The sequence below is a fragment of the Lotus japonicus genome, chromosome 1 (assembly GCF_012489685.1).
Source record: "Lotus japonicus ecotype B-129 chromosome 1, LjGifu_v1.2".
Lineage (NCBI taxonomy): Eukaryota > Viridiplantae > Streptophyta > Magnoliopsida > Fabales > Fabaceae > Lotus > Lotus japonicus.
In genome coordinates this window covers 107,984,410-108,000,743 of record NC_080041.1, presented here as the reverse complement: position 1 = coordinate 108,000,743, position 16,334 = coordinate 107,984,410, and the positions used below count along the sequence as shown (strand labels likewise).

The window sequence follows — 16,334 nt, the reverse complement described above, 5'->3', positions numbered from 1 at the left end:
TAGTATAAAAATGAGGATGATGTTATTTGATTGACTTGAAATTATGAATGCATGTTCTCTCTTATCATAAGAAATTCAAACCGATACATGATAAAGAGCCTCAGAATGACCAATAGACAACGACAAGCTAACAATCCAGTTACCCACAACATCATGCACCAACCCCCCACAACCACTCGGTCCATATTTCCCCACGAACCCCCATCCACATTGAGAACCACCCATCCGCAAGGAAGACGCTCTCACGACACCCAATGACTCTAATCACCCCACTTCAAGGGTTCAAAATGGTGAAAGTATGTTTTCTCTTACAACAAGAAATTCTAATCTCCAAAGGTACCAAAACTCAATGCAATTGGCAAGTAGGCCATGTTTGAAAGCAATTATAATATGTTGTTAATAGAGAAAAATGGGCCATTGATAATTTGATCATCTTACATCTTGAAAGAATAATGTCTTTAAGCTATTGGCACAAGAATACCTTAGATGAAAAAAATCTTTAAAATTAAAATGCTATGCTAGTAATTTTGGTTTTGAAAACAAAACAAAAAAATATTCACCTTTTTTTTTTCAAATAAAGTTTAAATAAATCCTCTCAAAAAGAAGACTAGGTTAAAAAAAAAATACTCAAAAAAATAAATTAGGGCAACCTGAACACTAGTATAAAGTGCTTGTGTGCGCGCAGTCGCAGCTTCTTCTCCGTCGTCTTCTGTTTTCGCTGAAGCACAGAGCAAACTCTCCGTTCACCATTTGGTACGTTTTCTTTCAATCTATCCTCACATCTTCTATCTTCGCTTCTTCATCCTCACTTAACTGTGTTACATTCCACCACATACGAAACTGTTATTATTCTGAAGCGATTCCATTTCTCCTATTTCAATGTTTACCTTGATTTGTGATGTCTCTTTCAATTTCTCAATCATGTCACCATTTCCACGAACCCTTTTGAGTGTTATTCACTAAAAATGTTAGCTTTTTTGTTTTTGGGTAGTTACCTAGGTTCATTGTGATTGTTGTTTTTCCCTTAGGTTATGATTCTGAATGAAATTTAAATTTTGGATTTGAGCAAATAACACTTTACCATGATAAAATTGTGCATGTTATGAAACAGATTGACCAAAATGTTCACTTCAAGGAAGAAAATCAGCAAGGATAACAAGGCTGAGCCCACTGAATTTGAGGAGACTGTTGCACAGGTTATATTGTTGTTTCTGTTTAGGAATAATGTCAATTTAATGAGCTCTACACTATTCTCTTTATTGAAACTGCATTTTTTTATGGTTTTGTAGTACCTGTTTGATTTGGAGAACACCAATCATGAAGTGAAGAGTGATTTGAAAGATCTCTACATAAACCAAGCAATGTAAGGATTAAGGATGCTATGGATGATTTAATAGATGTATGTTTGGTTACAAATTTGCTTAACATGAAGACATGATTCTTTTTGTGCAGTCAAGTTGATGTGGCTGGGAATCGCAAGGCTGTAGTCATCTATGTGCCCTACAGATTGAGGAAGTCCTTCCGCAAGATTCATCCTCGTCTTGTCAGAGAGCTGGAGAAGAAGTTCAGTGGGAAGGTTGTTTGATATTCATGTGTCTTTAATTTTCTTTTCCATGCTTCTTTTTTGTTATTATTATCTCTATAAATAACTTTTTTTACCATATTACATTATTAGCTAGCTCTTTAGGGGGATTTGTTTTGAGGCTTGAGATCATATTCCTATGAATAACATTCCTGGAAATAACTACCAGGAATGTTATTCTCGGGTAAAATCCATTAATCTGTTTTGTAAGTGTATGTATTTTCAAATTAATTTAAAACTAATCCTAGGAATATAGGATTCTCAACCCCCTTTCATGGAAATCAAATGAAGGGAATAATGATGGTTTATGTATTCCTCGTAATAAGAGTTTTCAACCTTGTAACAAACATAAAAATATCCATTCCCTGCTTATTCTATAGAACTTGTTTCCATGACTTGAAACAAACTCCCTTCATGTATTTTGTGGATCACGACCAATTGCAGGATGTTGTCTTTATTGCCACTAGAAGGATTGTACGACCTCCAAAGAAAGGGGCTGCTGTTCAGCGACCCCGAACCCGCACTTTAACTGCTGTCCATGATGCTATGCTGGAGGATGTTGTGTATCCTTCAGAGATTGTTGGCAAGAGAATCAGATATAGACTTGATGGATCAAAAATAATGAAGGTATAGTGCCTGTGAGGTTGTTGTTAACTTAAATTTGCTTTTTCGTATCTTATTGTTTCTAATTTGGTTTTTGCAATGTATCAATTCAAGGTTTTCTTGGACCCCAAGGAGCGCAATAATGCTGAATACAAGTTGGAGACTTTTTCTAAAGTTTACAGGAAGCTTACTGGGAAAGATGTAGTTTTCGAGTATCCTATTACAGAAGCCTGAAATGCTGCTTGGTTTATTGGAATGTTTGGCGTTACAGATTATGTTCCCACACTATATCCAATTTGTTGACTTGTGGGATTTTTGTTTGATGCTTGTCATTAAAACTATATTATACCATTGAGCTATTTAGAGTGCTTCTTGAGGCCCTGAATTCATGTTGCATTATTTTCAGTTTATCTTGATACAGTATTACTTTTAGCCCCTCAATTTAAGAGTTTTTTTTAGCCCTTGTACTTTAGATTCACTATATCTTCGATGCATTTTGTTGCTGGTCTTTAAAGCAGTATGCAGAAATTAATAATTTCTGTATGCAGAAATTAATAATTTCTGCAGAGTTTGCTTGAGTAATACTCTCACAATTGAATCCAATGTGAAATTACTTTTTTCTCAAGTCTTTTCACTTTATCTTGAAGTGAGTGCTAGCACTTGCACTGGTGTCAACGGAATTGAAACAGCCTTAAATTTAAATGTGTTTGATTTACACCCAACATTTTTGCTAGTTTTGCCAATTTTAGCCCTTGTACTTTAGTTTCACAATATCTTTGACGCATTGTGTTGATTCATTCATAGAGGAAGTGAATAGAAGGGTTAGAACTTGCTAGTCTTTAAAGCAGTATGAAGAAATTAATTTGTGCAGAATTTGTTTGGGTAATACTCTCGATTACTTAGACTATCTTTATATATTCGTTTGTACCGGTGTTAGCATTCACTTTATGACAAAAAGCGAATGCTTAACACTTATTTTGAGACTAAATGAAAGAACCTCTGAATTGAGTAAAATGTTCTCTCACTCTAGATATTACTTGTAACTAAGTGTGTTTGATTTACATATATTGGCTTATTATCTTGCAAAGTGAATCCACTTTCCCAACTTTCAGAAACATCAAAGGAGAATTATTCCATTTGCATTCTGCTCAAGATTGCAAACATAGCCCAATACGAGTTTTGTTAACTGCTTCTAAACTCCCCTCAAGTCTCAAATTTTACTTAAGGGATTTTTGGCTGTTTTTATATTTACTCCACAATGTTGCAACTTGCAGTTGAAAGTTGCAACACTGGTTCAAGTTTCCATTTCTTTTGCATAGTGTCACATGTTATAATTGCTTATGACATCGTAGGGGACTAATTTAAACAGTCTTGTATCAAGACTCATGTTTCATCTTCATAATTTTAGTTTAGCTCGATCAGTTCAACAAAATTCAACACAAGCATAGACAAAAAAATATTTATAGGAACTTCATTTATTGTATGATTTGATAAACGAACATTAGTTTGATGAATAAACGAATTACAATCCCACATTTCTGTAATGATCACTTCTCTCACTTGTATGCTATCTTATAACTGTTGCTAATGTACACTAAATTGCTGCTATTACATGATGTAACACATGATCTTCATTATTTGTCTCTCTAAAAGCATAGGGCTTATATAAATAAATAAAATGAACAACAATAAACAAAGGGCATCTGGTTTTAACTTAAGAAAGCTGAAAAACTTTGCTATTAACCCCTGTTCTGTACAGGTGCAACTCGAATGCACTAGTAATGCTAACTTCAGTGTTAGCAGCTGCAAAAAGAACATCACCTTCAGTGACTGCATGTCCTATTGGTGAAGACCCTGTATTCATCATTCCTTCCCCAACTGTTATCAAAAAGATGGAAGGACCTGGAACTGCTGGGAACACCACTCTTTCCCCTTGAGGAAGAACACATCGATCAATCTCGAATTCCTCAAATGGTGGAGTGTATCTACTTACATATGGGTTTAGACGAACTCCTCGCAGAATCTCAGGAAAACCCTGCAAGATAATAGAGAAAAAATTGACCTTAAACACCAAGAGTCTCACACTCATGTCATATAATGATAGCATGTGCTTATAAAAAAAAATATAATGATAGCATGTTTGGATGAGCTTCTTTTTTCTCAAAATCAATTTTGAGATTCAGAAGCTACTCACATAAGCTTAACCCATAATTAATTTTGACTTTAGAATCAATGATATAAGAAATTTCAAACATGCACCGAGTTCCATTTCAAAATCTATATCTTCCCTCAAAGTTGAGACAATGGTAAATGTGGCTTCACTTTTCAAGTGCAAAATGTGAGTTCAGTTTTCTACTAAAATATGCATGCATATGCTCACTATTGAGCCAGTATTGCACAAACAAGTAGCACACCAACCAAACAATCCAGGCCTCAAACCATGAAGAAGTCCAGAGATTCAGGAAACAAAAGAGAAGACACCAATACGGATCAATCCATGGACGAGATGAAATTTGTAGTAAGAAAGAAAATTGACACATGCCTAAGTGGTCACATGTGACAGCATGTTTGGAAAATCAACTGCTGGACACGTCATGTAGAATCAATTTAAGATTAATGAAGCCACTCTTTGTAGCTTTTAGAATATAGAATTGATCATGGGTTTGGAAAATGAAATACAGTAAATTGCTATTAGTAAACTGAATATCGGACCGAAAAACTGCATCAACAGCCTTGATGTCTCAGTTACCTGTTTGTATGTGAGCATGGAGCAAAGAGTCTGGACATCTCTGTGTTTGGGAGTTAGGCCAGCTCGAACAACATTGTCAGAAGTTGCCATGCATTCAACGCACTCCCCGGATAAATATGCGTGTGGTTCATTTGCCCCTAGGACCAATGCTTCACCAGGATTGAGTTTGACATAGTTGAGAAAGAAGGCTGCTATGACACCAATATCAGCTGGGTATTGCTTTTCCAACCGCAACACCAGCTGTTCCTTATCTGTCAATGGCCTCACCTGATGCAAAATGAGAATATTATGGAATCATGCTGGTAAGATACAAATTTCAACCAAAAAGAAAAGAAAAACATTTAAGAGATAAACTTTGTCATTATATATAGCAGCTTAATATGATTAAAATTGGAAAGAAAAAAAAAAGGTAAGTCGTCTAAATAGTAAAGGTTCCACAGTATCCTCTATCCAACACAACCTGGAGGACTAGGAGTAACGTGTTTGGATCAGCTTCTCTTTCATCATGATTAACTATGAAACCTAGAAGTTACTTACAGAAGTTCCTCCTCAAAATTGATTCTGATTTCATAATCAATTGTAGAAAGCTTCCCAAACATGTATGAAGTCAAGGAACAAAAGTAAAAGGAGATAACAATCGGTTGCAGAATAGTAGTATTCACTTTTGACCATAAATATTATGCAACCGTATGAACATACCAAAACCACATATTTCTGATCCTCACTACAATATGTCAATTGGATGAGTCCCACATTCACAGAGATTATACATTATATACAAATAACTTTATGGTATAAAATTGATTTAACTCGTGATCTGAACTCTTAAAGCGAAACAGTGCAAGTAATCAACTAACCTCAATTTCCTTATGCAGGCGACTTTTCAATCTGTTTACTGCAACAGTTACCATCTCCTTACCAGCTGACATGAGGTGGGTGAACACTGCTTGCAAAACAGGTTTTACCTCCTCTTCACCATCCCAATCGCTAGTTTGTAAGACCAGGTTTGCATTTGCAACACCAACCAGTTCCACAACTTCAGGAACAGTACGAAGCACAGCCTTAAGCTCCTAAACAATAACAAAGAAGATTGCTTATTTGCTAACTGAATAACATTACAATGAAGCATTAAACTAAACCAGTAACAAATGTCAGTGCATCTCCCGAAAGCAAACTTCAACCCTTAAAAAGACAGACCAATAAAGGAAAAGGGGAAAAAAACTAAAAAGACTCATTGATCTACACAACAACTCAAGCACCCCTTATAAGGAACAATGAATAACGTGAACTTTTACAGTACACATCTTTGAATTAATATCGTGACTAAAAGCACAGAATTCAGTTTCAAAGTACGAAAACTCTCTACATGTAAGATTTTAGTTTTCAAGCAGTCAACAGCAGCTTTGCTAACTATAACTGGCTTGCTTGAATGAACATAGGCTTTCTAGCGCATAAGGATTGACAACATAAGGTACAACATTCCCATCTAACAGAATCATAAAACAAGCCCTGGCAACATCATGTTATAAACTCATGAGTTAATTGAATTTTTTTGTTCAAATACAAGTATCCTCCACGAGAGGCAATCCTGTTCGAGCCGAGAACATATACATCTTGGTGGGACTAGCTCTCCCAGCGGAGTTTTTCCGTTCACAAGACTCGAACCTGAACAAACTACCTATTGTACGAGTTAATTGAATGGATTCCCTGAATTCATATATCTAAGCTGCTCATTATTATACCAATGTGTAAATTCACATCATGCAGAGCCAGATTTACCAGTGAACTGAGAAAATAACAACAGACATCAAAACCCCCTCAAAGCCTAATCCAATCTCACAGATACCTCAAGTTAAAGCAGCACAACAGATGTTTGACAGTCCCAAACTAACAGATCTAAAATTAAAAGATACCATACTTCCACTATTTGCTATGCAACCAACAGTTTCATGTTTTTATCAACTCCAACAGTTATCATTTGACTGTTCTATCTTTATTAGTTGTTTGGTTGGCTATCACATGTTCCATTGCATAAGAAAGAAGCCTTTGAACAAGGGGAAGTGTGATTGACACATCATTAGGGAATTATACTTTTACAGGTGGACAGTTCTTTTCCAATCACTCAAAGTACATGAATACTTAATTTTAGCTTTTAGAAGAAGCAACTTTTAACAAATTAAATTAACAATAAATTCAAGAAAAACAACTCCTAATTTACTTACCACCAACAATTATATTACAGACAGAAAATTCAAGACAACAGCGATTTTAAATTGGACAGAAAACTAACCAGTTCCCTGAACATTCAAAAGTAATTCTTCCCAACACAATCAACTTAAGCACTCATAAAGAACTAAAATAAATAAATAAATCTCCACATAATCAAGTACCTTAAAAGTGATAAATCCACAAAGGGCCTCAAAATCTGTCATTGCCAGAGCCATCTCAGGTTTGTGATTCCCATCCTTATACATATCAGGCAGCAATTTATGCAGAGTCCTAGCCAACTCCTTATCCGGGTGAGCCTGTATGGACAAGGCTTTCCCCACAGACAGCACCTAATGCATGAAAAGCCAGATAATTCGAACACAAAATTCAAGCTTGTGCTATAATCTACACACCCATTAACACAAAAAAGGGGTCACACACTTTAAACAAGAAAGGGAACTCAATATTCAACCTTGTGCTAAATTTAAGACACCCATTTACCCAAAAATACAAAGTGGCATCACACAAACTTTAAACAAGAAAGGGAACTCAAAATTCAATCTTGTGCTAAAATTAGACACCCATTTACACACACACAAAAAGGGGGGCATCACACACACTTTAAACAAGAAAGGGAACTCAAAATTCAAGCTTGAGCTAAAATGAAAACACCCATTTAGATGATCACACGCACCTTAAACAAGAAAGGGAGATCAGCACCCCATTTCTGAAGAACCTTATCACCAAGCACATCCGGGTTCTCTGAAATCCAAGCCTTCAGGGTAGCCCTCTTGGCCCCATTGGACAGCACAAACGATGGCCCTGAATCAAGGGTACCCATCCAAAGCTCAGCATAAGGCTCCTCCGGATCGAATTCCGACCCAGAATTCAGCGAGAAGAGCCTCGCAACTTGAGAAACTCGACCAGGTAAACCCCAATCGTAATTCTTCACAGAACAATGAAGCTTCTGAAGATGGTCATGCAACTCGATACCATTCTCCAAATCTCCCATCGTTGTATGTAGCTAGCAAGAGAGAGAGAGAGAGAGAGAGGGGAAAAAGAGAGGAGAATTTTGTGAAGGAAAAGTGTTAGAATGTGAATTGGGAATGAAGGGTCATTGCAACTGGTATTTGAAGCTTGACCAAGAGAGGGAAAGTTGAGAGAGAGAGAAAGCGACAGGGGTTAGAGAGAGAGAGAAAGAGATGGGTGGGGGTGTGTGCAATTCCATCTTCTTGTGATGAATTGAATGCGTATGCGTATGAATGAATGCGTGTTGTGTAAGATCTATCTATCTGTCTATCTTATCTTGTTCTTCACACATTGCAATGCAATGCTGAATCTTCTATGTCACCATTTCTCGAAGAGCACGAAATTTCATGAATGAGGACATGGGCAAACATCGGAATCGAAACCAACCTTAATCTGCGAGTTACAGAGGAATGGGATCGATCTATGAAGTTTCTTAATCTCAGTACCGTGTTTTGTTTTGTCCTTTTTTTAGGGGTGAATGTTCCTCAATTGCGTCAATTATCTGTATAAATCAAACTTTAACGTTTTTAAATCCAAAGTTGAAGAAAAAAAAAATGAAAAGAAAATATTTTTATATTATACACATTTGTCTAACTTAGAGGGTTAGCTTTCAAAAACAAAACTTAGAGGGTTGATTTTCTTGGTATGCTATTGATTGAGAATTCGATTTTCAACTATTATTAAGGAAAAAAACTCATTAGATAAGTTTTTATCGCTTTGTACATTGACGGGTGAAGTGAAGATGCCTTGATCAAGACAAGACAATATAGATTTTTTTTTATAAATAGGAGAGTAAGTCATGTCAATTTCAAGTGATTGTTTAGTTGTTTTTAAAAACTAATTTTCAATTGTATAAATCTAGTTTCAGTTTGTTTTGAAAGAAAAAAAAAAGACTAGTTTCAGTTTATTGTTGTTTTGAGTGTTAAGAATTTGTTGTCAACTTTGTGAATTTAAATAATTATCACTATTGTAAGACATCTTCTATCAACATTTTTCCGATAGCGATGATGGATATTAGGGGGGTACAAAACTGGTTCTGACCTATGTCCATCAAACTCGCACTTTATCGGATTTGTTCAAGTCTAGGGATGAGTGTGTATTTAAAAAATTGGTTCGATCAGTATTTAGGGTTGAGTGAAAGTCAAGTACCACATGTTTTAACTCGTCCCACAAGCACGCTTAGTATTAATTGACATTTTTCCTAATTTGCTATAAGAGGTCCCATAGTTTTTTCCCTTCTATGGTTCTATGTAGTGTTTTGATGTAATTTATCTTTTTATTTTCTTATGAATTTGTGGAATATAGAAGATTAGATCATCAGATTTTGAATTAACTTTAAGCTTCAATAACATTTTGGGATACAATACTCTTTGTTATACGTTCATTTTCATGCAATAGGGACGAATTATAATTTATAAATTGTTCGGGTGAAGGACAAACAAAATCTATCCCTTGTACACTCCTAGTGGTGGTGCAGGAGTTGAAAGTTGATGTTATCTAGAGCAATGACAATGACGAAGGTGGTGGTAGTGGCTGGAGGTGTTGTGGTCAGTGGTGGTGAAGGCGGAGCAGAGGAAAGTGGTTAGGAGTATGATTCTCAACTATAGTGAATGAAACAAAATTCATTAACCAACCCCCTATGACGCTAATGATGTGGTAATTGATTAATCTCATGACTTTTAATTGTGATGATTAGTTGTCATTGAAAATTAAAAGTTTTTTCATTCCATTTAGGACACATCATAGTGTAAACACTTAGATGGCCAATCCATAATATACTATTCATCATTTTTTATTAATAAAATCATGAAAAAAGTAACATTTATAAAAGAAATAATATTATATAATTTTAACTAATATTTTTAAGTAAAGTTATATAGAGAAAAATTATAACGAAACTAATCAATTACTAACTAACTGAGGCGGAGGCTCGGTCGGTGCAGCGTGTTTGTAACGAAACTAACTAACTGACGCCATCAACTCAACTGGCTCGGTGGGTGGGTCCCATCAATTCACCTTTCTTCTCATCTGTGGTTTCGTCGACCGACAATGTCATTGCCACTCAACTCAACTAGCACCATAAACAAAACTAAATTATTTGACGTCACTTATTTTATTATGCATATAAATCCAACATGCTGCTAGTTTCCTATTGATTTAGTAACTTATATCCATTAAATAATTTTACACACATTCAAACGTGGAATTAAACAAACAAACGAAAATACACCTCTAAAAAGTATATTTAAAGATCAAACGGACAACCCAATTAAGAGGATCTTCAGGAATAATGAACGCACATTAGGAAGAGGTACTCATCTTTGCGAGGCAATCAGTATGAGCATTAGCTTCCCGAGGGATATGCTAAGGTGAGCCTCTCAATCCCTGTCCAACAAGTGACAAGCGTCCACAAACTCACCAGCGTGAACATGCTGCTCGAATTGACCATCCCCACTGCACCTTCCCGACACAACATGCTCCAAAGAAGCTTAAGGCCAAACTTAAGAGCATGAACCTCAGCACACACATGATCACCCCCACTCTGACCAACATAGAAATCTCGACGTCAAGCACCATTCAAGTCACGAACCACACTCCACATTCCCATGAAATGGAGGTCATGGCTGAAGGAGTCATCTACTAATAAATAATATCTAATTTTTAAACTCATTATATAAGATCTAATTTTTATTATAACAAAATAAAAATATAATTTTTATTAATCCCTGATGAACGTCACCAGTGTGGATATCATATCATATTATGGAGCATCTCATTTTTTAGATACTACAATATTACTATTGACATTAGGCACTCATTAATTTATCACCGAATGATAGTACATATAAGTAGAAAGATTCGGTGAACATATCTACTACATTTTAAAAGAGACTCAAGAAATCACTATTCCTAAAAGAACTTCAAATCTGGGTCGTCTATTCCACTCTCTCTCCATTTTCACTCTTTAATCTTGGCCACTCACTTGTGAGACTTTTTTTGCCTCTATTCTACTCGGGGTTCTCTGTATGGTTGGCGTCACATAGCGCGTTGATGGAGTATGGGATGAAGGTCATAATTGTTTCCCTGCTAAGCGTTCGTGAGTTATCATCATGCCTGCAGGTCCTGTCCCTGTTGCGTGTTTAAGGAGGAATTCAAAATTTTAGGTTTTCCTGTTCGACCAGGATTTGGGGTAAAATTCGTCATTCTGACCTAAGTTTCTTTAAGCCATTGTGAGGTAGGTGATGAATCGAAGGAGGAAAATAGAACTGTTGAGGAAGGTTTTGGATTTGTTCAGAATGTGTTGTCTGAAGGAGGAGAATAGATTTGTATCAGAAGCCATGTCAGGTTAGTAACAGAGGTTTGGTATGCATAGTTGTCAAGCATGCTTGCTTCTGAAACGTAATTGAATTTAATTGTATTTTTGAAATGCTTCTCACTTTCACTTGTCTATAAATATTGGCATCTTGTGTTCATTTTTGTGTTCTTGGTCAGAGCAATTTTTCTTTACTTATCTCCTCTTTCGTTTAGACAATTGTTGGTTGTTGTTAATTATGGCTTTTACTGCTGGCCCTTTCCATCCCCTTCGTAGCTTATGCAAAGGGCAAGATACATGGAAAGTTAAGGTTCGCGTTCTTTGATTGTGGGAAATGTTTCCTGTTGATGAACCTGGCAAAGCATATGCTATTAATCTTGTCTTGATCGATTCACAGGTTATTTATTTTATTTTGTATTTTTGTAGTTCTATTTCTATGTGGAATTTAAGCATATCTTATAATTTGTTCTTTTATTTTGTTGTATAGGGTGTCAAAATTGAGGCTTGTATTAAGAAGAACTATCTCAGTAAGTTCAGGAGTGAATTCTCAGAGGGTGGTGTGGTGTAACTTATTTTGGTGTTTCTGAAAACTCCGGCGCATTTCGTGCATCAGATCATGAGTTCAAGATTTTCTTCAATTTGAGGACACGGGTTGTGCCTGAATCTTCAGATGTTATTCCAACGATTGGGTTATCCTTGAAAAACTCTGCTGACATTGAAGCTACTCTTGGAGAATCAGATTTTCTCATAGGTAAGTTAACTCCTTCCATTTCAATGAAGGATTTTTTTTTTGGTATGATGATGATGATTATGAGTTTAAGTTTTATGTTTTTTATACTTATCTGTGGTGTATTACATTGTGTTGTAATTGGAATGCCTTTTTGTTGCAGTTTAATTTGTTTTGATATTATAATTGTATTAAATTAGGAATCCAAGCATTATAGAGAAATTCAAGGTAGCAGTTAGCACTCATTGTAGAAAAGATGGGAGGGTCTCTTTTTGGGTGATTTAGGGATATGTGGAGAAGACTTGTATAGACGCATCGGTAAGGAGGGAATACCAGATAAGGTAGACCAGTAGTTAGAGATAGAGGGACACCAAGAAAAATTATACGCCAAACCATGTATAGATTTGGATTTAAATTGTCTATCTTTAGACATTATTCATGATAAGATATTACGGTGTTGTTTAATCCATGTAGCTAATTCCACCTATTGGGTGATGTGCAGGTAAATAGAGTTTCCAGTTCCTCTATACTTCTCATTCCAAATATATATTTGATGTGCAGGTATGAAGACATTCTTCTATCCTTGTGGAACATTTTCAAAGAATTCTACTGTTGCAAAAATCAGACCCATATGTAAGTTAGTTATAATGTATTGTGTTAGCATTCAAGTGATGAGTCTATATCTGAGTAGTGTTTCTTGCAAACAAAGGCAGAATTTATGTAAATCAAGTTGATATTGATATTAACCTATGCCTTAGATTTGGTAGCCAATACTTATTCAATTGACCGAAAATGAAATTTTGCTTAATTTCTAATTGGCCTAATTTTCTATTAGTATAGTGCTTTCTTGCTGTTCCTACTGTTTGGTGATTTGGAATGGCTCGTGGTAGGCTTGTGAAATTCAGATTGGGGTATAGGCACTTTGGATGGCATTTAATGGTGTTGGACATTGTTTGTATTTGCAGTTGCAAGTATCTGTAATTCTCTGGTCTCTGTACTGTTGTCCTGGTTTTTCTGGTTTGGCTTCATTTTTCTGGTTTCTTTTTTCTCTCTTTTTGTATTAAGGGTTGGAGTTGGAGTACCCCTTATACTCCATTTTAATGCAATCTTTAACTTATCAAAAATTCTTTTACTAAATTCATTGCTTTGCATTTAATGAGCCTACCCACTATTAGTACTATCTTTGTGCTTTGAAAGAGACCCAAATATTGTTACTGAATTAATGAATCATTTTAGATGACTTTACCTACATTGTCCAAAAATTTGTACTTAGTTCTGTGGTCAATTTTCTTCATTTCATGATGACAACTCCTATTGTCAAGATTTCCTATCGAGAAATCTGTTGCTTTTTTTCTCTAAACATACATTAACTTACATGTTAGATGAAGATTTCTATATATAAACACACTATATCTAGGTGAAACAAGATTGGTTTGAACCAAAGTTCCTCTCACTCTAATCTATTCGTGAATATCTCCCAGCCTTGGCTCTGTGTATGTTTCTCTTCTATTTGGTCTTATAGCATGTTTTTTCCTTTAACTTCCAGATCAATTCGTTATTTATGCAAATTATTATAGATTATTATATTTTGTCAAGTATCAATTAAGAACAGTTAAATTTTTTTGGCCTCTAAGAATGCTAGCTCATCAAAGACATGATTTTGTACTCTCTTTCAGGCATCTGCCTTGAATGAGGCAACACCAGGAAGTGTTAAGTCAGTTTTCAAAGCTTGGGACGACCGTTTGAATTCTTCTGGGGTAATGCATTCAGCTTCAGTTGCTAGATATCAATATTTAAGATTCATTGTTTCTGCAGTTTTGGTCTTTAACCTGTAGTAATTTATCCTCTTTGGTCACATTGGCTTTAACAGGATCACTTGGAAACCAAGGGTGTAACGGTGGCCCAAACACTGGCAGACTTAGCGCTCTGGCCAATAAGCCAAAGCTATTCAGTGGCTTAAAGTTTTACTTTTCGAGTGATTATGTGACGAGTTATAAGGAAGATCTTGAAGATTTAGTTGACGTGGGAAGAGGTGCAGTTTTGAGAAGCAAGGATAAATTGGAAGCTAAAAGACATGAATTTGAAGTGGCTTCAAATTTGTTGATTGTTTACAATCTTGATCCGCCACAAGGAAAAAAATTGTGGGGGATGAAGTTTCAACTCTTTGGCAGAGACTAAATGCGGCAGAAGATCTAGCTGCCAATACTGGTTCCCAAGTCATTGGTCACGCATGGATTCTGGAGTCAATTGCTGCGTGTAAGTTGTAGCCTTTTGTTAGCTAAAACGCATTCTGTAGCAGATATTTTTTCCCTCTGTTGATAGGGTCTTTATTCTGCAAAAGATTTGATCACTTATGTACAGAATGTCAATTGAATTTATATCTTATGTAAGCTATGATATTGAGGGATGCTAGCAATATGTTTGACTGTTGGTTATTTAGTGAAATGTATTTGTGATTTACTAAAAAAAAAACAAGATCACTTGGAAAGCAATGAGGGTGATCTTAAGTTACTTGCATTCATTCCGTAAGTTTCTATGCCCTACACTCATCTTGTGTTGTTATATACACATGCTAAGATGGCATGTTTGGAATATAGTGGGTGGATATAGTTGTCAATTTAGTACTTATGCCATAGTTAATTTTCATTTTTCAAACTACTTCCATGTCAATTAATGGCCTAGAAGTTTGAATAATCTTTTCAACAACATAACATCTCTATGTTTGTTCGTAGATATTGGAATTAAGTGAGATTATTTTGTTTACTATTTTGTCTATAATTGTTTCACCCTTTGATAAATAGATATGAAATTTATATTATATTCTTAGTTGCTATTGAAGTATGATATTGGTGTACATAATGCCAATATGTACGAGAAATAATAAAAAAATTATCAAGTTATTTTTCTTGCTTATTAAAAATAATTTAGTTATATTTGTGTTTAATTAGACTTATAATTTCAACATTTGTACATTTCTAACAAAAACTTCAAGTTTTTTTTTAAAAAAAACTATAACATTGTCAGTGTATTGACGTTATATTGGAAAAATATGTAAAACACATTTATTATACATATTAAAGGTCATAATCGGTTTTTTATCACCTATATATTGGGAAAAAAATGTAAAACACATTTGTTACGTGATTATCTAAGTTTGGAGTTAATTTATTCAGTTTAATAAACTCAGTAAATAAATATGATTAATCGTAGAATTGCTCGTCCGTGCATCGCACGGAGACGGGCTACTATCCTAGTAAGTTAAAGATAAGGAAGTTCATGGATCAATCCCGAAAGACTGTAGTTTACCATTCCGATATTCAAAAATAAAAATAAAAAACTCATTAATTTTTCCTCATTGTATGACCTCAATCTAAAGTGAAAATAATGGGGAAATGAGAGATGGAAAATGAAACAAAGATAGGAAGGCTAAAAGAAGAAACGAGGATAGAAGAGAAAATAAGTGCAACTATATCAAAGTTGATTGCTTTATTAATCTTCTGATTAATATAAATAGTCCTAATAATTTTACTTTGGACTTTTGGAGTAAGTGAGCTAATTTAAATGATTCATGAACAAACTTGGATTATATCACTTTAGTTTTAAGTGGACCTTTAATATTTTAGATTAGTTAACCTAAAATCCTTATAATACTAAGGTTTCGATTTCACTTAGTTGGTTGTTGTGGATGATCTATGCCACGAATAGGTAATTTCTCCCATACTAATTTCTTTTGAAGATGACAATTAATGGCATTTCAAAAAAAAAGGACAATATAATGGCATTTTCCTTCAAGACTACTAATGGTTCGCTTTTCAATGCTAGACACAATTTTATATTGGCTTAAAAGCATTTGTTGCCCCTGATGTATCATGTTTGTGCAAACGACACCCTCCATCTATTTTTGTCTATGTTTGTACCCTCGATAATTCTGAAAAGTGTAACGAGTACCCTTCCGTCAGTTTGACGTTAGAAAACTAACGGAAGGGCTGACGTGGATTTTTTTTATTCTCCTAATTGCCATGTGTATTATAGTAACTAAAAAAGAAAAAAGAAAAAGAAAAAAGAGGGGAAGATAAATATCAGTTAAATAACCAACCCAACATGAAATAAGTAATTTTTTTAA

At 35.0% G+C, this 16,334-nt stretch overlaps 3 protein-coding genes across 5 annotated transcripts; 2 read left to right on the top strand and 1 right to left on the bottom strand.

Annotated features, from left to right (window-relative positions):
* Positions 1-604: 604 nt before the first annotated feature.
* Positions 605-2,643, top strand: LOC130728976 (40S ribosomal protein S7-like). Its single transcript, XM_057580564.1, has 6 exons — positions 605-753; positions 1,112-1,196; positions 1,290-1,363; positions 1,453-1,576; positions 2,027-2,209; positions 2,300-2,643. Exons 2-6 carry the CDS (start codon positions 1,122-1,124, stop codon positions 2,417-2,419), a joined length of 576 nt encoding a protein of 191 aa, XP_057436547.1. The 5' UTR covers positions 605-753; positions 1,112-1,121; the 3' UTR covers positions 2,420-2,643.
* A 989-nt stretch (positions 2,644-3,632) lies between these two features.
* On the bottom strand, positions 3,633-8,650 carry LOC130728975 (mannose-6-phosphate isomerase 1-like). Its single transcript, XM_057580563.1, has 5 exons — positions 7,837-8,650; positions 7,325-7,492; positions 5,792-6,004; positions 4,935-5,201; positions 3,633-4,220 (listed from the first exon to the last, which is right to left on the bottom strand). Exons 1-5 carry the CDS (start codon positions 8,152-8,154, stop codon positions 3,900-3,902), a joined length of 1,287 nt encoding a protein of 428 aa, XP_057436546.1. The 5' UTR covers positions 8,155-8,650; the 3' UTR covers positions 3,633-3,899.
* A 2,413-nt stretch (positions 8,651-11,063) lies between these two features.
* LOC130728974 (uncharacterized) lies at positions 11,064-14,832 on the top strand. 3 transcript variants are annotated; one of them, XM_057580562.1, is made up of 6 exons: positions 11,537-11,881; positions 11,972-12,011; positions 12,098-12,235; positions 12,773-12,844; positions 13,888-13,968; positions 14,082-14,827. In XM_057580562.1, exons 1-5 carry the CDS (start codon positions 11,819-11,821, stop codon positions 13,902-13,904), a joined length of 330 nt encoding a protein of 109 aa, XP_057436545.1. In that variant the 5' UTR covers positions 11,537-11,818; the 3' UTR covers positions 13,905-13,968; positions 14,082-14,827. The 3 variants fall into 3 exon arrangements, 1 of the variants encoding a protein (XP_057436545.1); XR_009015845.1 differs by adding an exon at positions 11,064-11,516 and having other exon boundaries at positions 11,761-11,881; positions 11,972-12,844; positions 14,082-14,832; XR_009015844.1 differs by having other exon boundaries at positions 11,547-11,881; positions 11,972-12,235; positions 12,714-12,844; positions 14,082-14,821.
* The last annotated feature ends 1,502 nt before the right edge of the window (positions 14,833-16,334 follow it).

Bases quoted from the DNA above. Each gene is read 5' to 3' on its own strand.
- LOC130728974 (XM_057580562.1), top strand. From the start codon at position 11,819: ATGTTTCCTGTTGATGAACCTGGCAAAGCATATGCTATTAATCTTGTC. The intron at 11,882-11,971 runs GTTATTTATTTT...TTTGTTGTATAG, and splicing joins TTGTCTTGATCGATTCACAG to GGTGTCAAAATTGAGGCTTG. The intron at 12,012-12,097 runs GTAAGTTCAGGA...TTCGTGCATCAG, and splicing joins TATTAAGAAGAACTATCTCA to ATCATGAGTTCAAGATTTTC.
- LOC130728975 (XM_057580563.1), bottom strand. From the start codon at position 8,154: ATGGGAGATTTGGAGAATGGTATCGAGTTGCATGACCATCTTCAGAAG. The intron at 6,005-7,324 runs GTACTTGATTAT...GTTATTGTTTAG, and splicing joins GTGGATTTATCACTTTTAAG to GAGCTTAAGGCTGTGCTTCG. The intron at 4,221-4,934 runs GTAACTGAGACA...ATTATCTTGCAG, and splicing joins CCATGCTCACATACAAACAG to GGTTTTCCTGAGATTCTGCG.
- LOC130728976 (XM_057580564.1), top strand. From the start codon at position 1,122: ATGTTCACTTCAAGGAAGAAAATCAGCAAGGATAACAAGGCTGAGCCC. The intron at 1,364-1,452 runs GTAAGGATTAAG...CTTTTTGTGCAG, and splicing joins CTCTACATAAACCAAGCAAT to TCAAGTTGATGTGGCTGGGA. The intron at 1,577-2,026 runs GTTGTTTGATAT...GACCAATTGCAG, and splicing joins AGAAGAAGTTCAGTGGGAAG to GATGTTGTCTTTATTGCCAC.